At 43.6% G+C, this 25,092-nt stretch overlaps 5 protein-coding genes across 5 annotated transcripts; 1 reads left to right on the plus strand and 4 right to left on the minus strand.

The window, feature by feature from the left end:
* Positions 1–1,577: 1,577 nt before the first annotated feature.
* On the minus strand, positions 1,578–1,954 carry E1B28_003615 (uncharacterized protein; the record flags this gene model as incomplete). Its single annotated transcript, XM_043160615.1, has 2 exons — positions 1,578–1,814; positions 1,874–1,954. The coding sequence occupies 2 exons, from the start codon at positions 1,952–1,954 to the stop codon at positions 1,578–1,580; spliced, it is 318 nt and encodes a 105-aa protein (XP_043002572.1).
* Positions 1,955–2,079: 125 nt separating this feature from the next.
* Positions 2,080–3,171, minus strand: E1B28_003616 (uncharacterized protein; the record flags this gene model as incomplete). The annotated part of the gene is made up of 8 exons (XM_043160616.1): positions 2,080–2,132; positions 2,198–2,329; positions 2,388–2,466; positions 2,530–2,551; positions 2,608–2,640; positions 2,693–2,936; positions 2,992–3,010; positions 3,079–3,171. 8 exons carry the CDS (start codon positions 3,169–3,171, stop codon positions 2,080–2,082), a joined length of 675 nt encoding a protein of 224 aa, XP_043002573.1.
* A 4,991-nt stretch (positions 3,172–8,162) lies between these two features.
* On the plus strand, positions 8,163–9,637 carry E1B28_003617 (uncharacterized protein; the record flags this gene model as incomplete). The annotated part of the gene is made up of 10 exons (XM_043160617.1): positions 8,163–8,203; positions 8,268–8,280; positions 8,339–8,393; positions 8,452–8,649; positions 8,707–8,789; positions 8,843–8,950; positions 9,011–9,070; positions 9,122–9,200; positions 9,271–9,282; positions 9,339–9,637. 10 exons carry the CDS (start codon positions 8,163–8,165, stop codon positions 9,635–9,637), a joined length of 948 nt encoding a protein of 315 aa, XP_043002574.1.
* A 4,577-nt stretch (positions 9,638–14,214) lies between these two features.
* On the minus strand, positions 14,215–15,227 carry E1B28_003618 (uncharacterized protein; the record flags this gene model as incomplete). Its single annotated transcript, XM_043160618.1, has 2 exons — positions 14,215–14,774; positions 14,864–15,227. The coding sequence occupies 2 exons, from the start codon at positions 15,225–15,227 to the stop codon at positions 14,215–14,217; spliced, it is 924 nt and encodes a 307-aa protein (XP_043002575.1).
* A 4,949-nt stretch (positions 15,228–20,176) lies between these two features.
* Positions 20,177–22,508, minus strand: E1B28_003619 (uncharacterized protein; the record flags this gene model as incomplete). The annotated part of the gene is made up of 11 exons (XM_043160619.1): positions 20,177–20,809; positions 20,859–21,054; positions 21,104–21,376; positions 21,437–21,448; positions 21,499–21,619; positions 21,682–21,837; positions 21,914–21,927; positions 21,990–21,995; positions 22,049–22,178; positions 22,231–22,342; positions 22,395–22,508. The coding sequence occupies 11 exons, from the start codon at positions 22,506–22,508 to the stop codon at positions 20,177–20,179; spliced, it is 1,767 nt and encodes a 588-aa protein (XP_043002576.1).
* Positions 22,509–25,092: the final 2,584 nt, after the last annotated feature.

Consider the following 25,092-nt stretch of genomic DNA (forward strand, 5'->3'; position numbering starts at 1 on the left):
GGGTATCTCACAAGTGGTAAACTGCCGGCCGCGGCGGGGAGACCGGAGGCAGTAGGGATCTGGAACTCCGCACGGCTTTTGGAAGGACCTGAGTACCGGCATGGTGACTAATATTGTTGGCATTTTGCCAGCATGACGTCGGCTGTTAATCCCACATTCAATATGAGAACAAACGAGCGACAGGCTTGAAGATCTCGCTGGCCATGAAATTCATGAGAACATAGGTGGGATTGTTACATTCAAGATGGAAGGCTTTACATATTGGTTTGATATTGGTCAACTTTTTCATTTTCAACCGTATTGCATCTTTCAGGTTTCATTCAGCACCACGAAACCAGGGTGATTCTGTTCGACTCCTGATATAGATGACAAAGTAACATTAGTCTGGGAGACATAATCAGTACACAACCATGTATTTATCATTGAATCCCAACCTGAGTTTGAGTGGGCACTTATCAACAGCCTGTGCATAGATGGGCAAGATGCAATCAGTTTCTGATGAGTGTCTGAAATTCAAGTCCCAGTCTGATGATGTCTGACGGTGTATGGTCAACATCAGCCCAGATTATGGCTGGATAGGGTCAGGATACCGTTATGGAGTCACCTTAATTCAGACTTTTGGCTATTTGTCATGGTCAGACCACATTTGGTCCGTACACTGTCCAAATTTTTTGAGATAGTCAGATTAGTACTTATCTATGTTAGCAACATAACCGAAAAAAAAAAGAAATGCACATTTAATTTGTTACGCTAAAAAATAAGGCTTGAAATAATTACCGTAAATTTTTTTTCGGCGTGTTCAGGGTTCTGTCCTGCGCAGGGTAACTACATGTGCGCCCAATGTGCGCCCCCGAGTTCCCCATTGATTTTGCTCCACCAATGCCCCACAGACGGAGTGGGTATTTCTGGATCCCACATGGGTCCTCTCCACAGAAGTGTGTTATGCCAACAAATATGACCAAAGAAGGCGCAACGTATAAATATGCCCGCCGCACGCATCCTGCCACACCGCTCTTTCTCTTATGTTAGTAGGACTTAACTCTTTTTTCTTAACTGACTGACTGACAGACTGACACTTACTGTAGGGCGAAGATCTCAGCTGTAGTAGTGACAACTATAGTTGCATGCCGGCTCTGATCATATTTCTCGATTGTTCATTATTCCTTATGTGTATATATTTGTACTGCTCTTAATGTAATATAATAATATAATAAATCTTTTATTGGAATCAGACACGAGCGAGAACTGCAATGATTATATCAAATATTATATTAATTTCCAAAACAAGTAGTCCAAGCTAACCCAGACTGGCAGCCGGCGGGTATCTGATGATAATACGACATCTCATCATCTCAGCCCATCTGGCGATGGCTGGTCTGACATCAACACACTGGACTCCTCTGTTCAGTTCTGTCAAACTGACCATGCACTCTCAGAATGAAAGGCCAAATTAGATTTGAACTTGAATTTCAGGTCTATACCAGGTAACGTCAATTTGAGAGGCACTAACGATGGCTGACGGTATTGATCAGTCCATGGACATTTTGGTCCCAATTTCGTGGTGCACTTCAAATGGGCTAGACGATCTTTTCGTTCGAGCCCGAGGCTGGCTCCGAGTCGTCTCCACTTGGATTATTTTTCTCGTGTTCTCCCAATCTGAATCGGAGATCAACAGAGGGTGAATGGTATGTGCTTTGACCAACTGGTCGGTCGGCAAACGCCATCGACCTAGTGACATTCTCGTTCTGTTCATTGTGAGTGTCTGATTTCTTCCGGTATGCCACCCTGACGATAATCAAGGTTGGAGCGAGGCCCTGTTGGCAGCAAAATGATCAATGATTCTACCGATGCAAAACTAGCAGAGCCGACTCACCGAGAACAGAACTGCGAGAGTTGCGACATCCATCGGAAGGATACCTTGTGTGTTGGGATCGTAGGCAAGATTGAGGATCATGGCGGTTAGTTTTGTGATTGAAAACAACGCCCCAGATTCGATACTTGAAAGAATGTTAACGTTAAATTTCAAGCTGGTGGAACTCGAGGGGCGTACATTGCAGCCGTGAAGAAGCCGAACATCTCTCAGTTCTGAGCGCCCTTGAGATCTGTTCGGGTGGTCCACCAGATTCGTCCGGCTAGTGATGATGTTTTTGGGGGGTTAGTTGGATGTTCAGTCAAATACATCTAAGACTGAAAGTACCTGTAAGGAGTGTCAAGAGCATGCTGAAGACCGCGATCGCTATCCCGTTGGCGTTGCCGGTTGTGGTGAATTTCAAGAAGAAATGTGAATGTTCTGGGGTAGAAGTGTCGAAGTTGGCGATCAAATCGAGAACTTTTGCGGCAATAAGCTCAAGTTGAGGTTAATCAATAGTCATTGAATGAATACTCACTGTTGAGGGCGACTGCGATCAGCATCAGCGGAATGAGGATCCTTCGTCTGAATCCCCAACATGCGTAGCAGCGATGGATCTATGATTTGTTGTCTTACGTGAGATTGTACATGCGCTCGGTCATTGTGAGAAAACCACGTACGAGCATACAATCAGCAGCGATGCTATTGTGACCATGTGTCAGGGATTCAACCTTCACGATTCGTCCACCAGTACTCACTTCATCAGTGAAGCTGTCAGAGCCAACAAGCCACTGTGAAGGACCAGGATCAGGGACAACGACTGTACAGTCAAGTTATACTCACAACTCCATGGCACTCTCGAAATCATATCTGAGCAGCTCGACCAACCTTAAATAATCCTTCGTCTTGGCCGCGTTGAAAACGAGGATCGCTTGGTGCACGTCTTTGGCGGTGAAGGACGCGACGTAGATTGTAGCCATTGTGAATGAGAATATCGTACACGGGAGATAGAGGTTTGATACGGTCGTGGGCCTATCGGGGCGGAGGAGGACGCGGACGGATACAGCAAAGATAAGGATGTATATTCCTGCAGTATCGGTGTTCAATTAGAGCTGGAGTTATTAGGTCGATGAAAGACTCACCGTACGTCAGGTACATGGCCTATACCAGAATTGGAAGCTAAGTAGTTAATATTTTGGTAGTTATCCTGAACGTGAAGGCAAACGAACCGAGAGCGTGCTGATGGGTAGAATTAGCACAGCGCGCACCGTCAAAAAGGGCGCGACTAGCTGTTCGAGTTCAAGCTCTTCGGGAGATGACATCCTGTCCAAGTGTGGGGATGATTCTTCTCTGTAGCCTCTTATACTCCTCATGCTTAACCCTAAACTTGACTCGGAGGATTGAAAATCACCCTAGCTTGAAACAAAAGTGTCGATCATCCCACCCATCAAGTGGAGAACCTTTCAATCTATCAAAGATAAGATATCAACATGACGGATAGGTTCCCACACAAAGGGTCCTTCGACTTTCGTGGTTACTTCGTGTTTACTACGGCCGTGATGAACAGTCAAAGTTACCCTGATGCCAGGCCCATAAACAATCGAATGATGCAGCTGAAGATCCCTCGAAGAAAGGCAATTGGATGGTTCTCAAATGGTCCTCGTCTCATGTTCATTCAAAGGTAATTTTGGTCAAGGGACACATCAATTATCTTTACTGACGACTGATATATTGTGTCCAACGAAGTTTTTCACACCCCTGAAATCACTGGATTGAAGATTGTTGTGAGAATACGCCGGCCTTATCTGCTCGAGCAGCCTAGAAAATGGAGAAAGAGAAATGGTCACTGTAGTAGGGGGATATGGCCTTAGGCCCGCCCTCAAGTAGTCACCTGACCTTGGTTGATAGTGTTCTCGGCTGTCCATAGCGTAGATCTATCATTATCTTGCACTTTGCCTCTGGCATAGCGATAGCCAGCCCGCTGCCCCGTTCCATTACGAAGTCAAATATGGTGAGTTACATAGCGTTCGAGTGTGATTCTGAAGCTTGTGTATACGGGCCATGCGTTCCAATCAGGTTCCAATTCAACGGGCCAGCGATGTCAGCGAGCCTAAATCATCTTCACTCACGTCCGATCCTTCCCCATCCAAAATCAGAGTCCAAATCGGGTCGTAATAGTTTACAACACACCTCATCCCATCCCCCAAGTATCTCCCGCCTAATTCTGTTTATGGACCGAGACAGAGGGGGTTCAAATTGGGGAAGACACGATAGAACTGAGGTGCAGAAATAATTCCTGACACATAGAAAATAAAGCTTGAGGAAGTGGTGAATTAGTGCTCAAGCATAGACAATTGAAGAGGATTGAAAGAGAGATAAAGGGTGCATTGTGGTGAATTGAGAGCTTGTTGAGCTCGGGCTTAATATCCCAAAGCCACGCCCCGAATTCAGGGACCAGGCCGTGTAATCTATTTATCTATCTATCTATCGTTTTTCTAGGGGATGAAATGGTAGCCTCTACCGTGATGGATGGGGACGAGAGACTCAAGCGCTCAAGCGCGAGTCAAGGGATGCCTCACGCGCTTCCGGATCCGGTGCCGAAGTGAAGGTTGTGCTTTCTTGTGACATCACGTCCCTCTCAACGACTTCCATTTCAACGTCTTCTTCACAGTTGGGCTGGCCTGCCGTGGTTTAGGTTTCATTCTTTTTCTTCATTTCAGAGCTTACTATTGTTGACGCTAATTAACCAGTCAGATTCCTCAAGATTCGGGTCAATTTCGAGGAAAGAAGCGTAACTTTGATTGGGAAACGGATCCATCAAGTCAGAAATTCAAAGGTGTTATCCAAATACAGGGCAATTTATTGACTATAAATTGGGCAGAAGTTATAGCCGTGGAGAGATACCTAGCCAATGGGGCGCGGATTAACAACTATTTCCAGGATCTGCAAGAGCAAAAAAATTATATCAAACGGGAAACTTCATTGCGAGAGGAAAAGCGGCGGGCGGTCTCGGGTGCGTATCAACCAAAATTGTTGTAGCAGGTATGTACTTGGTACCGACTCAACGAACTCGAACATTATTTTCACTCTCGTGCGATTAAGGTGGTGCCGCTGGTCTGCCTACTACTGATGTTTTCATACTGTGGACTGGGAAATTGGATTTAATACTCACGGTAGGAAACGAAAGTCTCTAATTTGATGCTATATACCCACGCAAACCTTTGGACGCGGAAAATTGCTTGGCACCCGCACCCCGTTATCCCCTTGGTTCATTCAACTATTCCACCTCTTGAACTTGACTTGTGCTAGCCTACTATTCTACTATCCCTCGTCGTCTCCCCGTCCACGAATGTTGTAATCACCAGTTCTAGACGAGAAAGCGCCAGTCAAACCCTCCGATGGTTCTGGCAATGGTAAGGGTTCGTTTGATCATCAGGAGCTCAAGGATGTTGCTAAACGGGGGAACATAGGATCCGATAGGTATGATTTCTCTTGTGGTTTGCACCTGGTAATTCCGTTACTGAAACGCTTCACTCCACGAGGCATGGTAATCCCCTTGCAACTTTTGACGCAAAGGCCGAAGCTAGAATTAGTTTCAAGATCGATGATCATGCCTACTGTGACGCTACTCTACTAGCTTTGTTTCATTGACCTGGCGAATATTGGCAAGTACGCACTGTATCTCGTGCCTGGCGTGGACGAGTGCAGGTGATAATCGACTTGCTGACCTCGACCTCAGCCTCAACGGCTACGACTACAACGCTATGCTACCAGCCATCTACATTATCATACATCGTTTCGGAGATCCCTTTCAACATTCTATGTAAGAAGATTGGGCCTGGCTGGTTCATTCCGACCGCGACGTTTCTATTCGGGGTTTCCTCCATTGGGACTGCTGTCGTCAATAATAGAAGTCAGGTTTGTGTCGTCCACGTCATGTTTGGGATGTCCCTCATCCGCCGGTCCTCTAGGTATCTTCGAAGCCGGTATGTCTCTTGGTAGCACCCACTACCTCTTGTGCTGGTACCGTTGAAGCTAGCTTGCTTTCCGACCTCCATCTACATCGCCATGGGCCCGTTTGCAGGTGCCTTTGGTGGTCTCCTCGCTTCCAGTATCCTCTCCCACTCGGTCTCTACCAGTAGCACTGTAGCAGACAATCTTCGCCATCGGAATTATCACGTGCGACTTGGGTGTCTTTAGTTTGGCAACTCTCAGTGATCGACCAGAAACCGCTAGGTGGCTTTCAAAGAAAGAAAGAGAGCTTGGAATGGTCCCCATCAAATCTGAACGTATGGGCCAAAGTTCAAACCGTACTTATCGACAAAATCAACTCTCTGAAACTCCTTCTGGGCGGCCATCTTCAGTCCTATTATGATTGCGGTTTCGTTGATATTTCTGTTGGACAACGTTACCCTCCAAGGACTGGCTCTTTTTTCCTGCGATTATCAAAACGATATATCCCGAAAAATCTGTGGTTGGGCAACAGTTACAAACAGTTCCTTCGTATATCGTAGGAACCTTTTTACGAAGTTTGATCGACGGATTATCCAATTGTGAATGGGTTGAACTTCGTTACATCGAGTATGATGTTGGTTATTAGTGCGGCGTTGTTGGTGAGGATGGTAAGTGATAATAAGGGGGGGGGGAAAAGAGAGATCCGGAGAAGGAGTTGGAGGGGCTCAATGAGAAGAAGACTCAGGAACTCGATTGGAAGCATCCTGGGTTCCGGTGATCGCTAAAAGAGCGAAGTATGTCAAGTCGAATTGCCTGTTGTCTGATTCTTCTCTCACGCACTTTCTGTATCAGGCACGTTTTTCAATATCTTCATCTATCTTTCTACCTCAGTGATTTGTACCCACAAGCAGGTATCTCAGTTCAGGGAGGATCATTCAATCAAATGGGTAGCTATTGCGTCAAGTCTGTTTCCAATTGCGATCTAATCGAACCTTATTTTATAGATATGCATACCTCAGAATCAGCGCTCAGATGTCAAGGAGGAAGATAGGGACAACCCTTCTGCGCCGACTCGTGAGAGAGGTGAGGGGCTGGAATCCGTGACTCTTTGCCAAGCCATGACCGGCGCACGGTAACTGTGTACTTATTACACTTTGTTTCTTTCTGTCTGTGTATCTGAAGCCTTTCAATGCCCTAAGTAGTATGTACAGCATCCCGGACCGATAATCTGCCGTCCATCAACGTTTCAACGACCATAGACTCCAGCATCACGAAGGTGGCATTGAAGGACACCTAAGGTACTCTCGAAAGTTTTTGACAGATTGACCCTTTCTTTCATCAACTTAGCGTCTGATCCGAGTCGGAAAAAGGATATTATGGGGAAGTGGATACGTCTGCTTGCGACTCCAATACGACTCAGTCCCCAATGAGTAGAATCATAGACAACTAGCTGAGATTAATGAATGGCGCGGATGCCGCCCTAGAGCTGCACGTTCGGTGCAAATCTTCGAGACATGGTATCTCGCTCAGTTCTCATCCGTTTGCCTCCATTTTGTCAAATTCATGACGATGTCATTCAGGGCAAGTGAAACGCATAATAAAATTTAAATAATGTAGTTTTGGTTTCCTCAAAAATTACAACTGAGAATAGTAAAACAAGTGAAGTATACAGTCTCTGACCTCGAGAAGAGAAACGTTCAATCCTGTAAGTACTTCTCGAGCGAAAAATACTAGTACATGCATTACGGGGGGCTTCAAGCAATTCAGCCGTCAGGCGCGCTGCCACCTCTCACTAACCACGGTTGTCGGCCTCACAATATTATCGGCCATGGCAAATGTTTGATAGGGCGCCGGCAAAAGTGTTCCAGTGACTGAATAGTGCTGTTAGACTGGCAGATACACTACAGGATTCCACGCCAAGGAAAGAGTAATAGATTGAAATAGCCATATAGCCTGCTAAACTTTTGCACACATTGAATGTGATGTTGTGGAATTGAGCTCTTGAACTTCAAGTATGGATGAAGCATTCTTGGGCTTGGAATCATTGGAATTATTTTCACCCTGCACAAGCCAAGTTTCTGTGTGCCCAGGTTCTGCAAGGAAGCTACTGGGAGACAATAAACACCTATACTAAGCCCAAAAAATAAAAATAAACCAAGGTTGGGTTAGAAAGACATCACAGATACTTCACAACTGACTGATGAAACCAGCTGTGTTCTTGGGATGATATGGGTACATAGTATGATCTACAATTACCTGGAAGCACACAAATATGGAAGATAGAAGGAATGTTATTAAAAGCCAAAGCTCTCAAGAATCAATGCAGCTAATTCCTCACTCCACCTCTCTTGTGTTCAAGATGCTTTCTGAAAGATATGTGCCTGTAAATCCTCTTGCAACGTATGTTCCACATATATCTTCGCACTTTTTGATCTCACCACTCAAACACTTGGACTTTGAGCAGTGCTGGATTTCATGTAGGAATCCTCAGTTTGCAATGTTTACTGGCTAGATGATGCTCATCTTATAAACTAGGTTATAGGATATTTCTTGAACTGGGGGCTTTTTGGTGCCTTATGTGTTCAAGTCTGTGAGTCTTCTATTACACTTTTTCTATAACATTTGGGAATTAAAGCTTTACTGTACAGTTCTCTACTATTGGGCATTTCCAAAAGACAAACTATTCTTAAAATTAGTTGTTTATGGCCTGTTTGCCTTGGATATCATTCAAACTGCACTCATCACCAAAGATGCCTTCTTCAAGTTTGGGACTCATTTTGGCAATGTCACCATCTTTGCTTCCCTGGAGAATCTCTGGTTTTCAGTTTTTGTTATAAATGCTACTAGTATGTTGCAAATGAATTCTCCATTTTTTCCACTGCTGATCCTTTCGACTTTGCTAGGTGGTGCCATTGTCCAGCTATTTTTTGCTTATCGTATCTCAGTCTTGTCCAAATCCAGAATTGTAGCAACGCTAGTCGCCCTTGTTGGTGAACATCTTTCATTGTCTGGAGGCCAATTCTAACTCTGTACTTGTAGTTGGCTGTTGCTGGATGCGCAGCTGGTATTACAAGTGGTGTTCGGGCCAAAATCAGTAGGGTCGACAATCTGAGTGCCATTGCTTTTGGTACAAAGACTGAATTTAGTGTGTGTAAACCCTTTTCTTTCCTGAATTGTTCTTGGGTTGTTTGACATTTTCCAATATAGGTCTGGTTATCTATTAGTGCAGCCTGTGATATTGTTATTACAGCCTGTATTGTCACAATTGTGAGATTATTCTCAGCCAAGGTTTATTCTCAGAGACTTATGATACAATAGCTCTCACGGAACAGAGGCAATGGTCTTAAAAAGACTGATGATACCATTAGAAAGATAATCTGGGTGACTGTTGAGACAGGTGGGCCTTTATCTAACAATGAAAAAGATTTATTCTTTGTGCTAACAATGGTCTGTATGTTAACTCATAGGGACCCTCACTAGTAAATATTAAACTTCCTAGCTTGATTGACTATTGATTGCTGATTGTTTGTCTTAGCTTTGGTTGCCATTCTCACCATGGCATTGACGATTGCTTTCCCTGAGAAGGCCTTGTGCACAATATTGATGGATATAATTGGAAAAATTTACTCCAACAATTTCCTGGTCATCCTCAACCGCAGAATGATGATTGTGGATGGAAGAAGTATTGTTACCCAGTCAGAAACTCAGCAGGACAGTTTTTGCTTCTCTTCCCCAAACACAAACAGGTCTGCTACAAGTGAAACCATAACAGAGGTCAAGATTGAGCAGCAAGTTTGGCCTAAGAATAATGATTCCAAGGAAGAAGACATGTAGCTCCCCCATTTCAGGTAAGCACAAGCAGTCTAAGTGACTTTAGGAATCAAGTTGACTCTTTGTTGCATGTATTCTCAGGCCAGTTTCTATTTCCTCATTGAATCTCTTTTATATATATTTTCTTATATGCTCATATTTTTGACCTATGTTCTTGGACCCATACTTTCCTTATAGTGTTTTTTCCACCTGCATAGCCTCTCTTCACATACTAAGTTTGGGAAGATTTTAACAATTGTGTTTGGTTGTTTGGCATGGACCATAGCTTCAGTTTATAGTAATAAGTGTAAACAAATGTTTCCCAGTGATATATAAACAGGGTGTTTCCCAACAAAATTCAGTTCATTCTTCCTCCCCACTTTTCATCTCTCAGTCTTGGCACCTTGGTTCAGTACTCATAGATGGTGGGATGATCTGAATCAATTTTTGGGCAGATACTTGATTGTCACAAACTGAACCAGAGGTACTACCCCTACCTTCAGATATCCACTCTTGGAGTCAACTGCGATCAGATTTGGCATGTGACTGAGAGAATACCATATGAAAGACCCAAGTATAGAAGAGTACTCCTGATCTTAGGAGAAGGGGTAGCAAGTATAGGAGTGCAACCCTTTTCATAGATAGGTATATAAGGAGTACTTAGCAGTAGGTAGTTTGCCTAAAATTTGATCTCCTGTTCATTCCTTAATCTCTCTGTCCTTTGTCACTGTCCTGTTTATTCTTTGCCTCTGCCTTTTTCACCCTGTTACTCTATCACTTTCTGGATCGCCTTTGCTAAGGGTACTCATCTCTCAGTCATGAGTCCAGACTTGTCCTAGAGTCTCTTTCTCTATGCTGGAGTACAGGATGGGGTATGCTCAGTTCAGGTGTATGGTACACTACATTAGCATATGTTGTGTACCGTCTGTAGTATGCTCTTGTCATTGTTGGAGTACCAATTCTTAGGAGTGCAGTCCTTGACACAGGATGCTCTTACTATTGGAAGTACACTCTCATGATGGGAATGTAGTTCATTGCATGGTTCACTACATGGTAATGTGACTTAGTTGACTATGCTACAAGGTTCTTTTTGCACTTTAAACAGTGCTACAGAGCAATATTCATTGTATAAAGAACTAGAGTGACCCCAAATTGCTAGTTAATGCCTAGTCCCTCTATTAGAATGTGCTGTAGGCGCAACTAAACCAGTTAGAGAGACAGCTATAGATTGTGTTAGAAAACTGTACAACTGTATGAAACCTGTAGAACACTATGAGCAGAGGACTTAGATGATAGATTATGAAATTCTACTCTCTACATTCTACTATGCACTAGCTTATCAAGGGATTGTATTATTAGAAGACCTGTAGTCTTCACAGAACCATTCATAGCTGAACTTGACGAAGTCTAAAGACCTTCATACTAGGAGTACCTACTTCTACAGGGGATTTAGTTGACAAGAGATTGGACATACACCACCTAGACTAGGAGAAATGTGATATGACCATAGACTGTGTTTCAATTGAAATAAAAGACAATAAGCATGATACAGATCCCAGATAGAGTATCTAGGAACCAGGCAGGAATGAACAATGGATCTCGGAATCCTCACTATTTATGCTATGGTGGGTTGAAATGCTTGGTCTGTATGCTGAGACTACTTGGATACACAAGATCCATATGATTTGATAATATTGGAAATGCAGTTCAGTAGTAGGATAAGGTTCATAGGCAAGAAATACTATATGAGACACCTCTGTAGGTCTATTCTATGAACGATAACAAGAATGAAGGACAGTCCAGACTAGTCCAAAACATTTGAATACAGAAAAGCTCTGTAGACAAGATTCTGCATATGTAGCAGTCCCCAGCCACAAGATTTCCCTGGAGAATGAAGGAAAGCTGCATGGATTCACGGCTATGGCACATTATATTTGGAAATGAGACAACTACAGATATGATTATTAAGCTAGCATAGAAGTAGTATAAAAGCCCATGTATTCATAGATAAGAGAAGTACTATCCATGTGTAGGAAAGTCCTGAGTGAGGTGCTTGCATGTAGCTCCCTCTTGACACCAATTGATGGGATTTGCCATGTCTTAGTGCAGTGGTTTGATAAGATTTGATTTGAACACATACAAGACTGCCAAGGTCAAAACTTGAGAACTATTGTTCATAGGCTGCCAAGGTCTAGATTACTGTTTCATTAATGGGCAAAGTATACCACTCAAGAGTCAACCTAATATCAGAGCTACAGAAGTAGCACCAACACCAAATCAACCCAAAAGTTCGTAAACCTCTGTGTAAAGTTGTCATGAACTCGCCATACTCCAAGTACTCCTCCATAGCACCTCATGTGATATTGCAACTCCTCCCACCCTCGCACTTGATCGTCCTGATCTCTGTGATTGTCCTCCCTTCGATTCCTTTGGCCCCTCACCGTTGATCACTCTGTCTGACTCGTGATTGCCATAGACTATCGTAGATAGGGAGGCTCTGCCCTGCTCGACCCCTTACCCCTTAAGTAGTGTAGTATATAAGTACTCCAAGTGTACTGTAGAACTTCACTCTTGTCTGGTCAATCCTACCTAGGAGTCATTCTTTTCCCCTTTGATTGTCAGCTCACCCCACCCAAGGATCGACTCCTGACAATAGACAAGAGTGCCCCAGGGGCGACCTGACCTTTTCTACTCTCACCAACCTTTAGTTTGGAAACCTCTAGTCTTGATCGCTGTGCACATGTCTGCCACCTTAGATCAAAATACCCATATGAACCCCAACATCTCTCAACATGCTGGACTGGCTCTCCCCGATCCAGATATCTTTGCTCAAGGAACTGAAGAATGGTTCCAGGGTCTTAACGCACAACAGCAGGATAGGGAACTCAATGTCAACATTTGGCAACAACTTAGCCAGTTGAACACTCAAAATGAAGTCATTGCTAGGTTACTTGAGAAGAGTCATAGCCAGAGTAATAAGAAATCTTCTGCTACGAAGCCCAAAGCATTCAACGGAACCCCCAAAGGCATTGATCCCTTCTTCGCCCAGCTCTATATTTATTTCCAAAGAAATCCAGAGAAATATGCTGTGGACCACGCGAAAGTCCTTGAAACCCTTGCCCATATGACCAACGGAGTACTACCTCCTAAATTGGTGGCTAATAAAATCCGGGAAATCGAGAACGGACAGTGGCCAGCATTATTCATTGACCTGAAGGCAGAAATCTGTCAAGATTTTGCTGGTGGTGACCAGAAGGATATAGCACAGAGGAAACTCCACAGCCTGGTCCAGAAACCTAGTGAATTGGCTAGTCAATTCTTCCTTGAGTTTGAGGAGTACCAAGCCGAATCCGGGCTTGAAGAGGAGGGACTCCTGATGCTTTTGAAAATGAATCTCAAGCTGTTCCTTATTAGTCATATCTACGCCATGGATCCTATGCCACAGACCTATGACAAATGGAAGGAAGCAGCAATTTGGTTCGACCTCCAGGAGCATAGTGCATGGGCTCTGAGAATGGAGCATAATGTGCATACTCTGGCAACCAAACCTGCAGCAGCAGTACCCTGGAGTACCAACAACCCTTTCTGGAATCAGGTATCTACGGTACCCCCTGGAGTACCAACAACCCTTTCTGGAATCAGGTATCTACGGTACCCCCTGTATCAACCACGACCTTGGGACCTGCAGAAGCTAAGACAGGGACTGGTGTAACCTTTGGAGGTCAAGGACGACCTATAGAAATCAATTGGGCCTGTGCTCGTCCTAACGCTTTGGAATGGAAACTGTCAGTGTTACAACTGTCAAGAAGTTGGCCACCTTGTGCAGGACTGTCCTCATCCTAGGGTTAATTGCATGTCTCGACTTCTTAACAAAATCCAGTTGTTTAGTACTGCAGAGAAAGGGGAGTTCAGGAAAATTGGAGAGGAGGCAGGTTTTTAAAGCCCCTTAGGAAGAAAGATACGCCACGTAAGGGACCCTTTGTCTGTAAATCCAATAACAATCAGTTCAGTGTTTTAACGAACGAGAATGACTTGGTGAAAGATGAAGATGTATCAGAAAAACCCGCGTGTCATGAACTGAACCAGGAGTAGTACCTACCACCGACTTTTCCACCTATACGGTCATCGGTATAGAAGTACAACCCTTTCTATTAGATAGGTATATAAGGAGTACTTAGTGGTAGATAGTTCCCTAGAATTTGATCTCCTCTGTCCTTTGTCCTTGGTCCTCCTTTATCCTTTCCTATCCTTACCTTTCGCCTCTGCCTATAACAGGTTGTACAGTTGGCCTATTTCGCCGGTCTTCTCAGATCACCTGTAGTGAACATGACAAGGTATTTATAACCAAGTAATGTACTTTTACAAGTGAGAAGAAAGAAGATATCTATCTACAGGAATCAATGCGGGTTATATACGAAGTAAGAGAGGCTATAGATAAATATAAACAAACATATGACAGTTCGGCGCCATCGAGTTGGCATAGCCACTCTCCCTAATTAGGTAGGTGTTACACCCTCCCCCACCAGATTGAATCTACAGTTCGATCGTAAATCTAAATAAGTTAATTGGTGAGTGCAAGTAGACTCACAGTTTATCTTTATTCAGTTGGAAGTGTCAGTTGACACCTCAGTCATTATTGTATCCGGGTCGGTGTTATTGCCTGAATTGGATATGAGGTTTGAGGGGGCTGTCGCAATCCCCTGCTTGGTATCGGAAGTAGTGATTGGGGTGGGGTTCGAGTCCACAGGAACTATCACAGTTCCCGAGATGTCCAAGATTTGTAATGGTGCAGATGCTAACAATTCAGTTGTTTTGTTGATGAGATAACGGTTCTCATCTATTCTGGATGGGATACCGTGAATTTCGAGTAGGGGCAACAATCGGGAATGCAGTTGAGTTTGTTCATGATCATTGTGCACGTCAGAAGACGGTCCTGATGCTTGCAGCCAGAGGATAGCAAATAGGGCCATGTCGTCTACAACGGTGGGTGGTACAGCTTGCATCCGTAAGAATGCAGCTAAAATCTGTGGGGTCAGATTCCTGGTATCCCCTTTGTACGGCTCGATTGTTGGTGTAGGTTGTGGGAGGGGGTTCTCCTCGATAAATGAGCGGTACAGGTTAGGTGTCAGTACCAGTTCAACGAAATTTGTTGATACTTCATCTGGAGTTGAGGTGAAGTACCAGATCGATGCATGGGGGAGCATAAGTACAACTCCCAGAAACCTCGGACAGAACGGATTGAAAATGAACTGTCCTCAAATTGGCGGATCCCAGTGGGGCAATTTCCAAGTGAGATTTGCTTGAAAACCCACTGAATGTATTCCTCAGTGGGAGCTTGCTTTTGGGGTTGAGGTACGTGTTTAGGAGTCACGTCGGAACCTTCTGAGGCTATATCAATTCCGTTAGTGTTAACGGAATTATTCTTAGTGTTGGACACACTGTTAGTTTTAGCCACGTCCCATTTTTCCTGCATGAATGCAGGGGAATAGTGACAGGTGACCAATTCCTTCTGAATATTGTTACGTTCTCCCTCCGGGACAGCCTTTGCAGACTTGTAGAGGTGGTAGAGGAAGCTGAATAATGCTCCATTACCTTTCCCACTATCCTCGGACATTTTTAATTTGTCATAGAAATCTTTTACTTCCTCTGTGCTTGTCAGAGGTTGCCATTTGATCGGTAATGGACGTCCATTCGTCCTTGTTGTAGGAATTGGTTTGCCTTGCTCATAGGCAATGCGAGCCGCCTCCCAGTCATCACCGGTTCTATATCTCTCATCATTCCAAGGGGACAATCATGGGAGTATGCAGATACTCCATTTGGTTTAGGCTGCACAGGGCGGCCTTCATCGTCAATGATCATATCATTCTTCGGTTCTGCATCAAGACGACACTTTTTACCTTTTTGCTCTCATGAGGATTCGTGATAGGCTTTCACCTCTTTGCGTAATCATTTGATCTCGTTGCATTTGTCATTATATCAGTCTTGTAGATCGTGGTAATGATCTTTGAGTTTGCCGAGTTCTTTGGTGATGTTTTGGTGTTGTCCCCATAGGTGACTATATTCTGCTTTCTGTTTGTCAATCGTAGCTTGCATGGTGTCAATCTTCAATCTGACTCCAGAAATTTGAACAATTTTTTCATCTCTCTATATACAGGTAGCTAACCAGGAGTCAGACTCCTCAACGATGCCCTCTCCACAGTGAAGTAGAAACATTTTGCACACGTTGCAATTGCTAATGTGTACTATTTGATTATATTGGTGGTGATTACACCACTCATGGTTTTGGATTACAGAGTTTTCAAGATTTGGAGTGCTTCCTCCCCCCAAAAGAACACTGTCAAGGTCGAAAAATGAGTGTTGGATGTTGTCAGACATGAATATATCAGTTGTGGGATTGTGGGTTGAGTCTTCTTTGTCCTATTTATATCAATTTTTCTTGCAGGTTTGTCCTAGATCTATCAATCTGGGGGAGTTTCCGCCAGTCAGATACTCCTTTTAGTTCTAAATACCTGTCTAAGGCGGCGAGTTCTTTACATGTGTCATATGGCTCTACAGTGGTGTCACCGAGATTCCATAATATGTGGAAGAATATTCTTCTCCCATCCCAGTGGTGTCCAATAATTTCGTTGACTAACCACTCAGCGTCGCTTGGGTCTCCAAAATTATATGGCTCTGCAACTGTCTGATTTGGAAATAGTGAATTGTCATTTGGTAGATGTTCTCTTAGTAATGAAACATGAAAGTTATTGTGAATTCGTCGTTTGGATAGCTCAGTTGGTAGCCGATGCAATATGTTGACAACTCTGGTTTTGCATCGATAATTGGATATGGCCCAATGAATTTGGGTAGTAATTTCGATTCCATGTCCTTTCGGCAAATTGATATGCTTGGTTGAGACATAAACCAAATCATCTATTTTAATTCCAGGATCTCTACGCCGGTGTTTATTGGCATTGTGAGTCTGAATGACTCTTGATTCTATAACACTGTCATGTGCATCCTTCAAATGGGACATCGCGCGGTCAACAAATTCCCTTACTCCTGGTGAAGATTTGGGATTCTTTGGAACTTCATTGAGCATAGTAGGTATATATCCTCCATCCAATTCAAAGGGAGCATACCCTGTGGACTCACTGATACTTGAGTTTGAGGCAAACTCAACCATTGGTAATTTTTCTACCCAATCTTTTTGATCAGAGCGGACAAATGATCTCAATATTTGGCCTATAGAGCGATTAACTTGTTCAGTTACACCATCAGTTTGTGGGTGGTAAGCTGTGGACATTAACAATTTTGTCCCTAATAGACGGTGAATCTCTCTCCACCACCTCGAGGTGAATTTTGAGTCTCGGTCTGAGACTATTGACTTAGGAAGGCGGTGTAATCTCACAATTTCCTTAATGAATAACCAGGAAAGGTCAGTTGCAGTAACATTGACATTTACTGGTACTAAATGGACCCAGGAAGTCATTCTGCAGATGACAACCCAGAGATAGATATAGTTTTTGGATTCTGGAAATGGTCCAATAAAATCCATTCCAATAGATTCCCATGGTCTAGTTGGAATAGGCAATGTGTGTAATTTACCAGCCAGTTTTAAATTCAAAGTTTTGTTTTGTTGACATGTTATACATGATTTACAAAAATCTTCGACATCTCCGTTGATTCTGGGCCACCAGAACCAATGCTGAACATAATCAGAAGTCCGTTGTTCACCAAAATGACCAACAATACGGTGAGCTTGTTCGATTATTATTCCCCAAAGGCTTTGACCATTTGAGGATTTACCTGTTGGAATGCATAGAACCGGTTCTCCGCCTCGGTTCTTTAACATTATTAATTCATTTTCAATCTGGAATGCTTTATGATCTTCAGGTTTTGCAAGAACCTTTTTAAATAATGAATCATTATCATACAGTTGTTTGATTTCAGACTCAAAATTATTATTTTCACTTAGTTGAGTCAGTAACGCAGGATCATGGATGTGAGACTCAAGTATAGTTGGATTTTCTTCAATTTCGAATTCTGTTGTTCACGGTACAACTGGAACTTCGGTTGGTGAGTTTATATTTATATTTTCAATATTCTCTTTAAGTTCTCGAGCTTGAATTTCTTGAGGCTGTTCTGCTTCTTTGACTTCACGTGCTCAGATTCTCTCAGATCTGCAAAGGGCCATTAAATGGTTCCCTTCCAATATCTCATTGATGTGATCAGGAGGCAAGTCATCCATGTCCTTATCAAGTCTAGAATCTGCACTAACAAATTCATGAGGTTGATGTATGTCATCAGCCATGTCAGATTCATAGTAATGGGATAATGTGTCCGCTACTTTGTTTTGAACTCCTTTGATGTAACGGATATCAAAATCAAATCGGGATAGGTACTCCATCTAGCGTGCTTGACGGCTGGATAATTTTTGTTGCATAAGAAAGAATTCTAATGCTTCATGGTCAGTTACAATGTGTATTCAGTATCCGAGAAGTTTATCTTCCCATTTTAATAATGCTTCTAGTATTGCAAGTGTTTCAAGTTCAAATACTCGATAGTTATGTTGGGCAGCAGTGAATTTCTTCGACATGAATCCTGCGGGTCTACATGTTTGCCAGGTAGGTCCTTGACCATACATGGCGCCCACTCCGGATATTGAAGCAACACAAATTATCCATATCGGGTCTTTAGACGCCAGATCAATAGGTTTGAGAATTGGTGCTTTTGTTGCCAATAATTTGATATGCTCAAAGCATGATTCATGGACAGGTAACCAGTGAAAAGGTACATCGTTTCTAGTCATTACTGACAGAGTACCCATATAGTGAGCCACATCAGGCATGTACAGGGCTAAATACTGAACTAGTCCAAGAAATTTTTGTATGTCATTGAAGTTTCATGGTGTTCTCCACTCACGAACTTTACTCATTTTGTCTTTATCAGCATGGATTCCATGGTCGTCAATAATGTGTCCGAGTGAGTCCAATACTTTGGCATACAATTCACATTTTTCAGCTTTGAGGTAGAGATATTGTTCCCGTAAATGGTGGAACACTTCTTTTAGCACTTTCTCATGTTCTTCTATTGAGTTAGCAAAAATGAATATATCATCTAGATAGACATGAACACATTTCCCAATTAGATCTCGGAATATGTGAGTCATTAATCTTTGAAATGTGGCAGGTGCATTACAATCACCTTGCATCATAATTTCACTAATGTAGGTTCCATAGATTGTTGCAAATGCAGTTTTCCAAACATCACTGGTTTCATTACAAATTTGTTCGTAAGCATCTGACATATCAATCTTTAATCTGTATTTATGTTTTGCTACATCCTGATGGATATTGTCCTGGTGAGGAAATGGTGTTACATCTTTAATAGTATTGTCGTTTTGTTGATGGTAATCAATGATTGTTCTAATTTTTCTGTCTTTCTTAGGTATACAGAGCATAGGAGCTGCTTGTTCTGTCGTTGATTCACGCCACCATCCAGCTCTCATGTAGTGTTTGAGTTTTTCACTGAATTGTGGCTGAAGGTAGTCCAGGCACTTAGGCATGTAATAATGATATTTTTTATTTTCATCTATGAGTTGAATTCAGTGATTTATGGCTCGGAATGGTGGTAGTTCCTCTGGTACACCACTCAGAATATCAGAATTTTGTTGGAGCCATCTGGCTTGTAATCTTGGAATGTCATCATCTGTGAATGGACCATTCTTGGATAATCCTATAAATTCAGTGTCAGCATTAGCAAAATTTGCTGCACAACATTGGTCTTCGTAGTATGATCTATCATACTCTTCATCATGAAATCCAGTAAGTTTAGGTTTGACTGAATTCTGTATACTGTTATTGGAATGAGAGAACTCTTGTACAAGTTCTACGATTTCATTTATTTGCTTATTGGTGAATTCTTTTTTGAGACCATGATTGAGATTGAGACATAAGACACTACTACAACCTACAGGCTTCAAAGCTAATAACAATATTTTTTTTGCAGTGGGTTCTTAAGAGGTCACTCAAAAAAAGTTTAAACTTTGATTTGAGAGAGACATCGCGACGTCTTCGGTTTAAACAAAATGCATGAATTTACTGAATCCATAGTGGGTGTACCAATCAAGTAAACCTAACGAAATCGAATGTTGGAATGAAAAGGTAAACAAAATTACGGCTTTAGGCGTACATCAACCGTGTCCCTATGATGTATCCAAAGCATCGAAGGAGCAAGATGTGGAGACCAGAATTTGAGCGAAGTAGAAAATGTCCTTTTCAGAGAAGCAGGAAGAAGCCACCACGTTATGGGATCGAGAAGAATGCGCAAAATCCGCCGCAACCTGTTAGGTTCCACCGAGGCTGAGTGGTAAAATTACGCTAGAGAAGGAGAGATGATACTGAACTTGGATGTATCATTTTTCACATATAGCCTATCCTGAGGAAACGGCAGATGTGAAACTGATGTCATTTTGGAATTGTATGCCATGTTTCCTACTACAAGTTAGACTTACAAAGAGCTCTGCGTATCAATTAAACATCAAACTACCCTGCTATTGATTACTAGAATCACTAACCTGGTTCACTCATACGCAGGCGGCATCCCGGCGTTGAACGATTCGTTCCGTAAACGTGCGTTCAGGATTTGAGCCATCTCTGCCGTCGACATGTCTTGATATCTGACATATGTGTCTTCATTAAGAGGTACGTCACGGTTCGTGTCCTCTCTGGCAGTCACCGGAGGCTGTGGTGCGAAGTTTGAACGATCTTTCACTCTTGACCCCGATTGAGGTATCGGAGATGTACTATCATTTCCGTTCGACTCCAGTATCAATGGAAAAGGCAGGAACATCCATTGATCTCCGCCTTCCCGATTTCGGTGTCTCCTACGAAGGATAAGAAACGCAGCCACCCCTGAAAGAACGGCAACGAATGATAACCCTCCGACGACCCCTCCTACTATTGCACGGATTTTCAAATTCGGGCCTGTTGACTTTCCTGGAACTCCGGGTTCCAGAGACTTGGACGGCCCTGGGAGACTGGGCGATGTAGAATTGCCGCCCGGGCTTGTGTCATTCGCAAGGCTGATAGCCTGGACAAGGACCATCGCACCGTATGTCTGGTTTCTGAGGCTGAACTTTTGATCGGGCGGTCCGATCCACGAACCTCCGTACAGGTTTCCCGGGAGTCTCGCGTTACTGAGCAGGGCGTCATACTACTCGAACATTAATAAGATGTGAATGACGACGGGAGCATTGACGTACCTGAACATTCAGAAATCCTTTGATGTAATCACTCATTACCGGGTCGATGCGATTTTTCTTGTATGCTGTCGTTAGCCCGCGGACTAGATATGGGTCACCCGTCGGATAGCCGTCAAGTGTCATGTTCATGTTCAGAATTCCATCAGGTCGTTGATCCTGTCGTAGGAGAGTAGAGGAATTAATGACTTGCTGAAGGCTATTGATAAAGGATGATTAGAGGAATATTAACGCGAAGAATACCAGACCGGCCACTCAACAGATTCTCAGTTGATGTATCGTCCTGTATCGACGCAAGAATTGAAAGACCCTCAATGAGATCTCCAGTAATTGGATACCAATCCGGCACAATGTCGCTATGACAGGGCTGATTACTATCATCCAAAGCAAAGATCCTCCTCTGGCCGTCAACACCATTCGAACTCGGGAAGTACGCGAAATTGCGGAGAAACTGAAGAGTTTGCGTTGCTGCTTCAATATAAGTCGCATTTGAAGTCACTTCCGCCAGTAGCGTTGACAGGCTTTGAATGTTGAACGATCAGAATGTTGTTGTAGGTTGCTTTAAAAAGTACGCTTCTCACATTAGAAAAGCTCTGGCAGAGTGTGAGTAACTGGGTTATGATTAAATGAATAAGTTGCCTACGAGGTCGATTCAGATTCAAGTTCACCGTCCTTGGCATCGGAGGTCTTCAGGATGTCAGTCAAGGCCACAATCCACAAGATTGCCATGGAACCTACTGTAAATACTCCGCCGACTAGAGTCTCTGCACGCGCAAAAATCAGAATGTATCTCTCGGTAAAAAAAAAAAAAGGTAAACGTGCTTACTTCCATCGCATGTACTCCGAAGAGACAACGACTTTGTTGCAATTCTCTTCGATTTAATATCCTCACCAGAGATACAGTGTGCTCTCCCAAAATCCCATAACTGTTGCGCAGTCGTCAGAAAATGGCTATCTTGATAGGCAGTATATGCCCTGCTGGCTGCATATCCATGTACCCTCCATAAGCACGATTTCAGTAAACAATTCTGTTGAGCAAAAGTGAAGACGGGACTCACATATAATCGAATAACTGTTATCAATAATCAGATGGCTAAATCATCAGCTCTCGTGTCTTGGATCGTAAGAAAGAACCTGACACTAATAATGAACCTTAGTGCAAACCCTCGTTCGATACGACATGAGCGGCATACTAATCGGATGAAGACGCGATTTCTGCCGTCGTTCGTGGGATCTGAACCTTCAGAAGGTCCCGATAAGTCGTGTTATGAGTTATGATATCGAATTCCGCCAACTGGGAGAAAAGAAGAGGGGTGGTTTCGTCTAGATAACAGATTTGAGGTGAATAACCAGGTCAAGAAATGGCAATCCTCACAGATATCCCCGACAGCCAACGTTCCGCTTGCATCTGTTGACCCACCATTTATGCCTACATCCAAAGCAGCTCTTGCGAGGGACAATCGTTCTTTGTATGGATGTTCATTGGTCTACTCGGACGGGTCAGTTTTGCCGTTGTCATTAGGTAAAAACGAACCCTACCTTGGTGGGCGTTATTGGAGGTACAGAAATAGACTGCGCAGCGGAAGCGTCGGCATCGAGGGGTATTAGAAGGAAGTAAACGAGAAAAAGGGAGTCAGCTGCAAAGACAAACATAATTTGGGAGGGTAATGGGATGCCAGTCCGAGAGAAAGGACGCCTTGGGAGTTGAATAAATATAGGAGGGAGGCACAGAATAGGTTCTATCAAGATGCATCAGGGGATGATTCCATGACTCATGGGGAAGAGATCACAACAGCTTGGGTCATGAGGCTATGTTAGTTGCGTGATTTCTGCTAAAGCCTTGAAAGTGTATATCTAGACCAGGAAAGTCGTCCAGCCTGCAGGCTGAGGCTGCGGTCAACCGCAGCAGCCATCGCCTTATTATGGGACCCACTCTGTGAAGGCTACGGCCATAGGCGATACAGATCGATCATATACGATATATCAGACCTACCAGTGGCAGCTCTAGAGTTAATTAAACGGCGACTATCATGATAAAAATGCTCGGAAGTTGGAAGACATCAGTTGAAGCTTCGAGAAATGTATCAGCGGAATGTATTGAGGAATAGAAGTGATCAAGCACCTCATAATCTGGAAATCCGAAGAGCAACCCCACTTCATATACCATTGTAATATATCAATTGATCGACACGTACACATTCCTTTTCTGGAAATTGGAGTCAACCCCGTGGATGCGTTCTCCCAACGCACAGCACTTCCAACCGATAACCGTCGCTTCTCCACCTCTTTCCTGGGATCTTGGCCGGATTCTTGAGACCAAGAGCGAGCAAGAGACGCTTCAATTGCACCGTGAAGTATCCCGTTGGCTCAGGGAATTAGTACGGCCCGGAACGACACTGACTAATTGTTCTGGACCAATCAGCCATTGAAGGGGGAAAACAGAAAAGACGAGAAGCCGTACAAGACTGCGTCGTCGACATCGTAATCAGTGGAAATGGGAACTCCTCGTAATTGACTTTCTGCGACGATAGCAACGACGGGAGTAAACGTTCTGACAGAGGACAGAGTAATGTGATCTCTGTTCAATAGAGGGATACCCAAAGGCGGCATAAACGAAAGATACGGAGAGCGGCGGGAAGAATTGAATACAGTTGAAGAAGATGGCGGGGATTAAATATTGAAATTGAGTGGCAGGGTCATTTACCAAGACATGTTCGACTGATACGACCTTGAACAGCAAGCTAAGTACTTGTGACTGGATGAAAATCCTTCGGTTAGAGACTGAAAACATAGACAGTAACGCCCGAAATATACCTTACATCGATTTAGAGGTCAACCCAATCGTTGCATACACCGGGAGAAGAGCGATAACACTTCTTCCACGCATTTCACCACTGGAAGAGGCATCCCGGATACGATATTTTCGAGCAACTGCTTTCAAAAGCCTTCCTACAACCCATCTGCCGGGACCTCGTCAACACCACTAACTGAAAAATGAAGGCGAACGAAGGAGAGGCAGTCACGAAGAACTGCATCAAAGGGCGAAAGGGATTCTCTGCAGCTGCTAACTTCGACCCTAATCGGAGGTTTCCCAGTAGCCCATTCGACATATGAATAGAATAATCGTATCCGTAGTTACGGAAAGGCCACCCCCCGGATCTGTACGGCTCAAACTACTTCCTGCCTTTAAAAGCAAGCGAGCTCAGATACACCGACGAGAGTACGGGGGGGTTCGATGGATGCAGTTAATGGATAGTCTTCTACCATTTGGAGAAATCGGAAAACCTGAGGCTACAGTCAGTTAAATAGGTGCATCGCAAGGCTATCTCCAGGGCACTTACCATAATAACAAGCGAGGAGAATCGGCAGGGAAATGTGTGCTTCGGGACCACGAGAGATATGTAGAATCGCCGTGATTCTCGTTCTGACTACTGGTCGTTCATGCCGTCGATTCCTTCCCTCTGTTTGAATATCAAGCTAGCACTACCGAAGCAGATTCCAAAAGGTTACGGACTTTGACGGTAGAAATCAGTACGAACCTGTAAAATACCACGCTCTCCTGACGCCCTTGTCCTTGTCTATCTCCTCAAACGTGCTCAAAGTTTCCAACCGCCCGAATTGAGAATGATGAGCGAGAGTCCTGTTCTCGATTGAGTGTCAAAACGAGAACATAGAGTGTCATAAATGAAGAGTTATGAAGCTGAGAACATCTGAACGGATGATGCATCATGGGGGGCAAAACAAGGGCAAAAATTGAAAAAGCACAGCCGCGAACAAGCCGCGAAGATTTCGGGTCACACTATGTCACATTGTAACAGTGCGCTTCCTTACGCTCTTGTTTCTAACTGTCATCAGTGCGGACCAGATATCAGTGTTCTTCGACTGCGCAGCATTCTACAAGCTTGATTCAAGGCCTTTTCCAGTCATCTCAACGTATAACCCGCTGTAGGACCAGTTTAGCAGGGACCGATTATGGATGCCTGCCGATTTGGAATCTCACGATACGTTCTGCGTATTGAAGCACTTCAAACAAGGACGCATTGCCAATACTTATGAAATCATGGCATATAATAGTCATCGTATGTATGCCGCCGCCGCATATGGTTCTTCTTCTCCGGTTTGACAGGGCCAAATCCTTTCATGGAACATCCTCTTGGTTAGGTACCAGAAGTCCACCTTCAAGTATTCTTTGCAAATCATCAATAAATCATGGTATCACCGAAGCATTTCCAACTGG

Source organism: Marasmius oreades, chromosome 11 (genome assembly GCF_018924745.1).
Source record: "Marasmius oreades isolate 03SP1 chromosome 11, whole genome shotgun sequence".
In the NCBI taxonomy this organism is placed as follows: Eukaryota; Fungi; Basidiomycota; class Agaricomycetes; order Agaricales; family Marasmiaceae; genus Marasmius; species Marasmius oreades.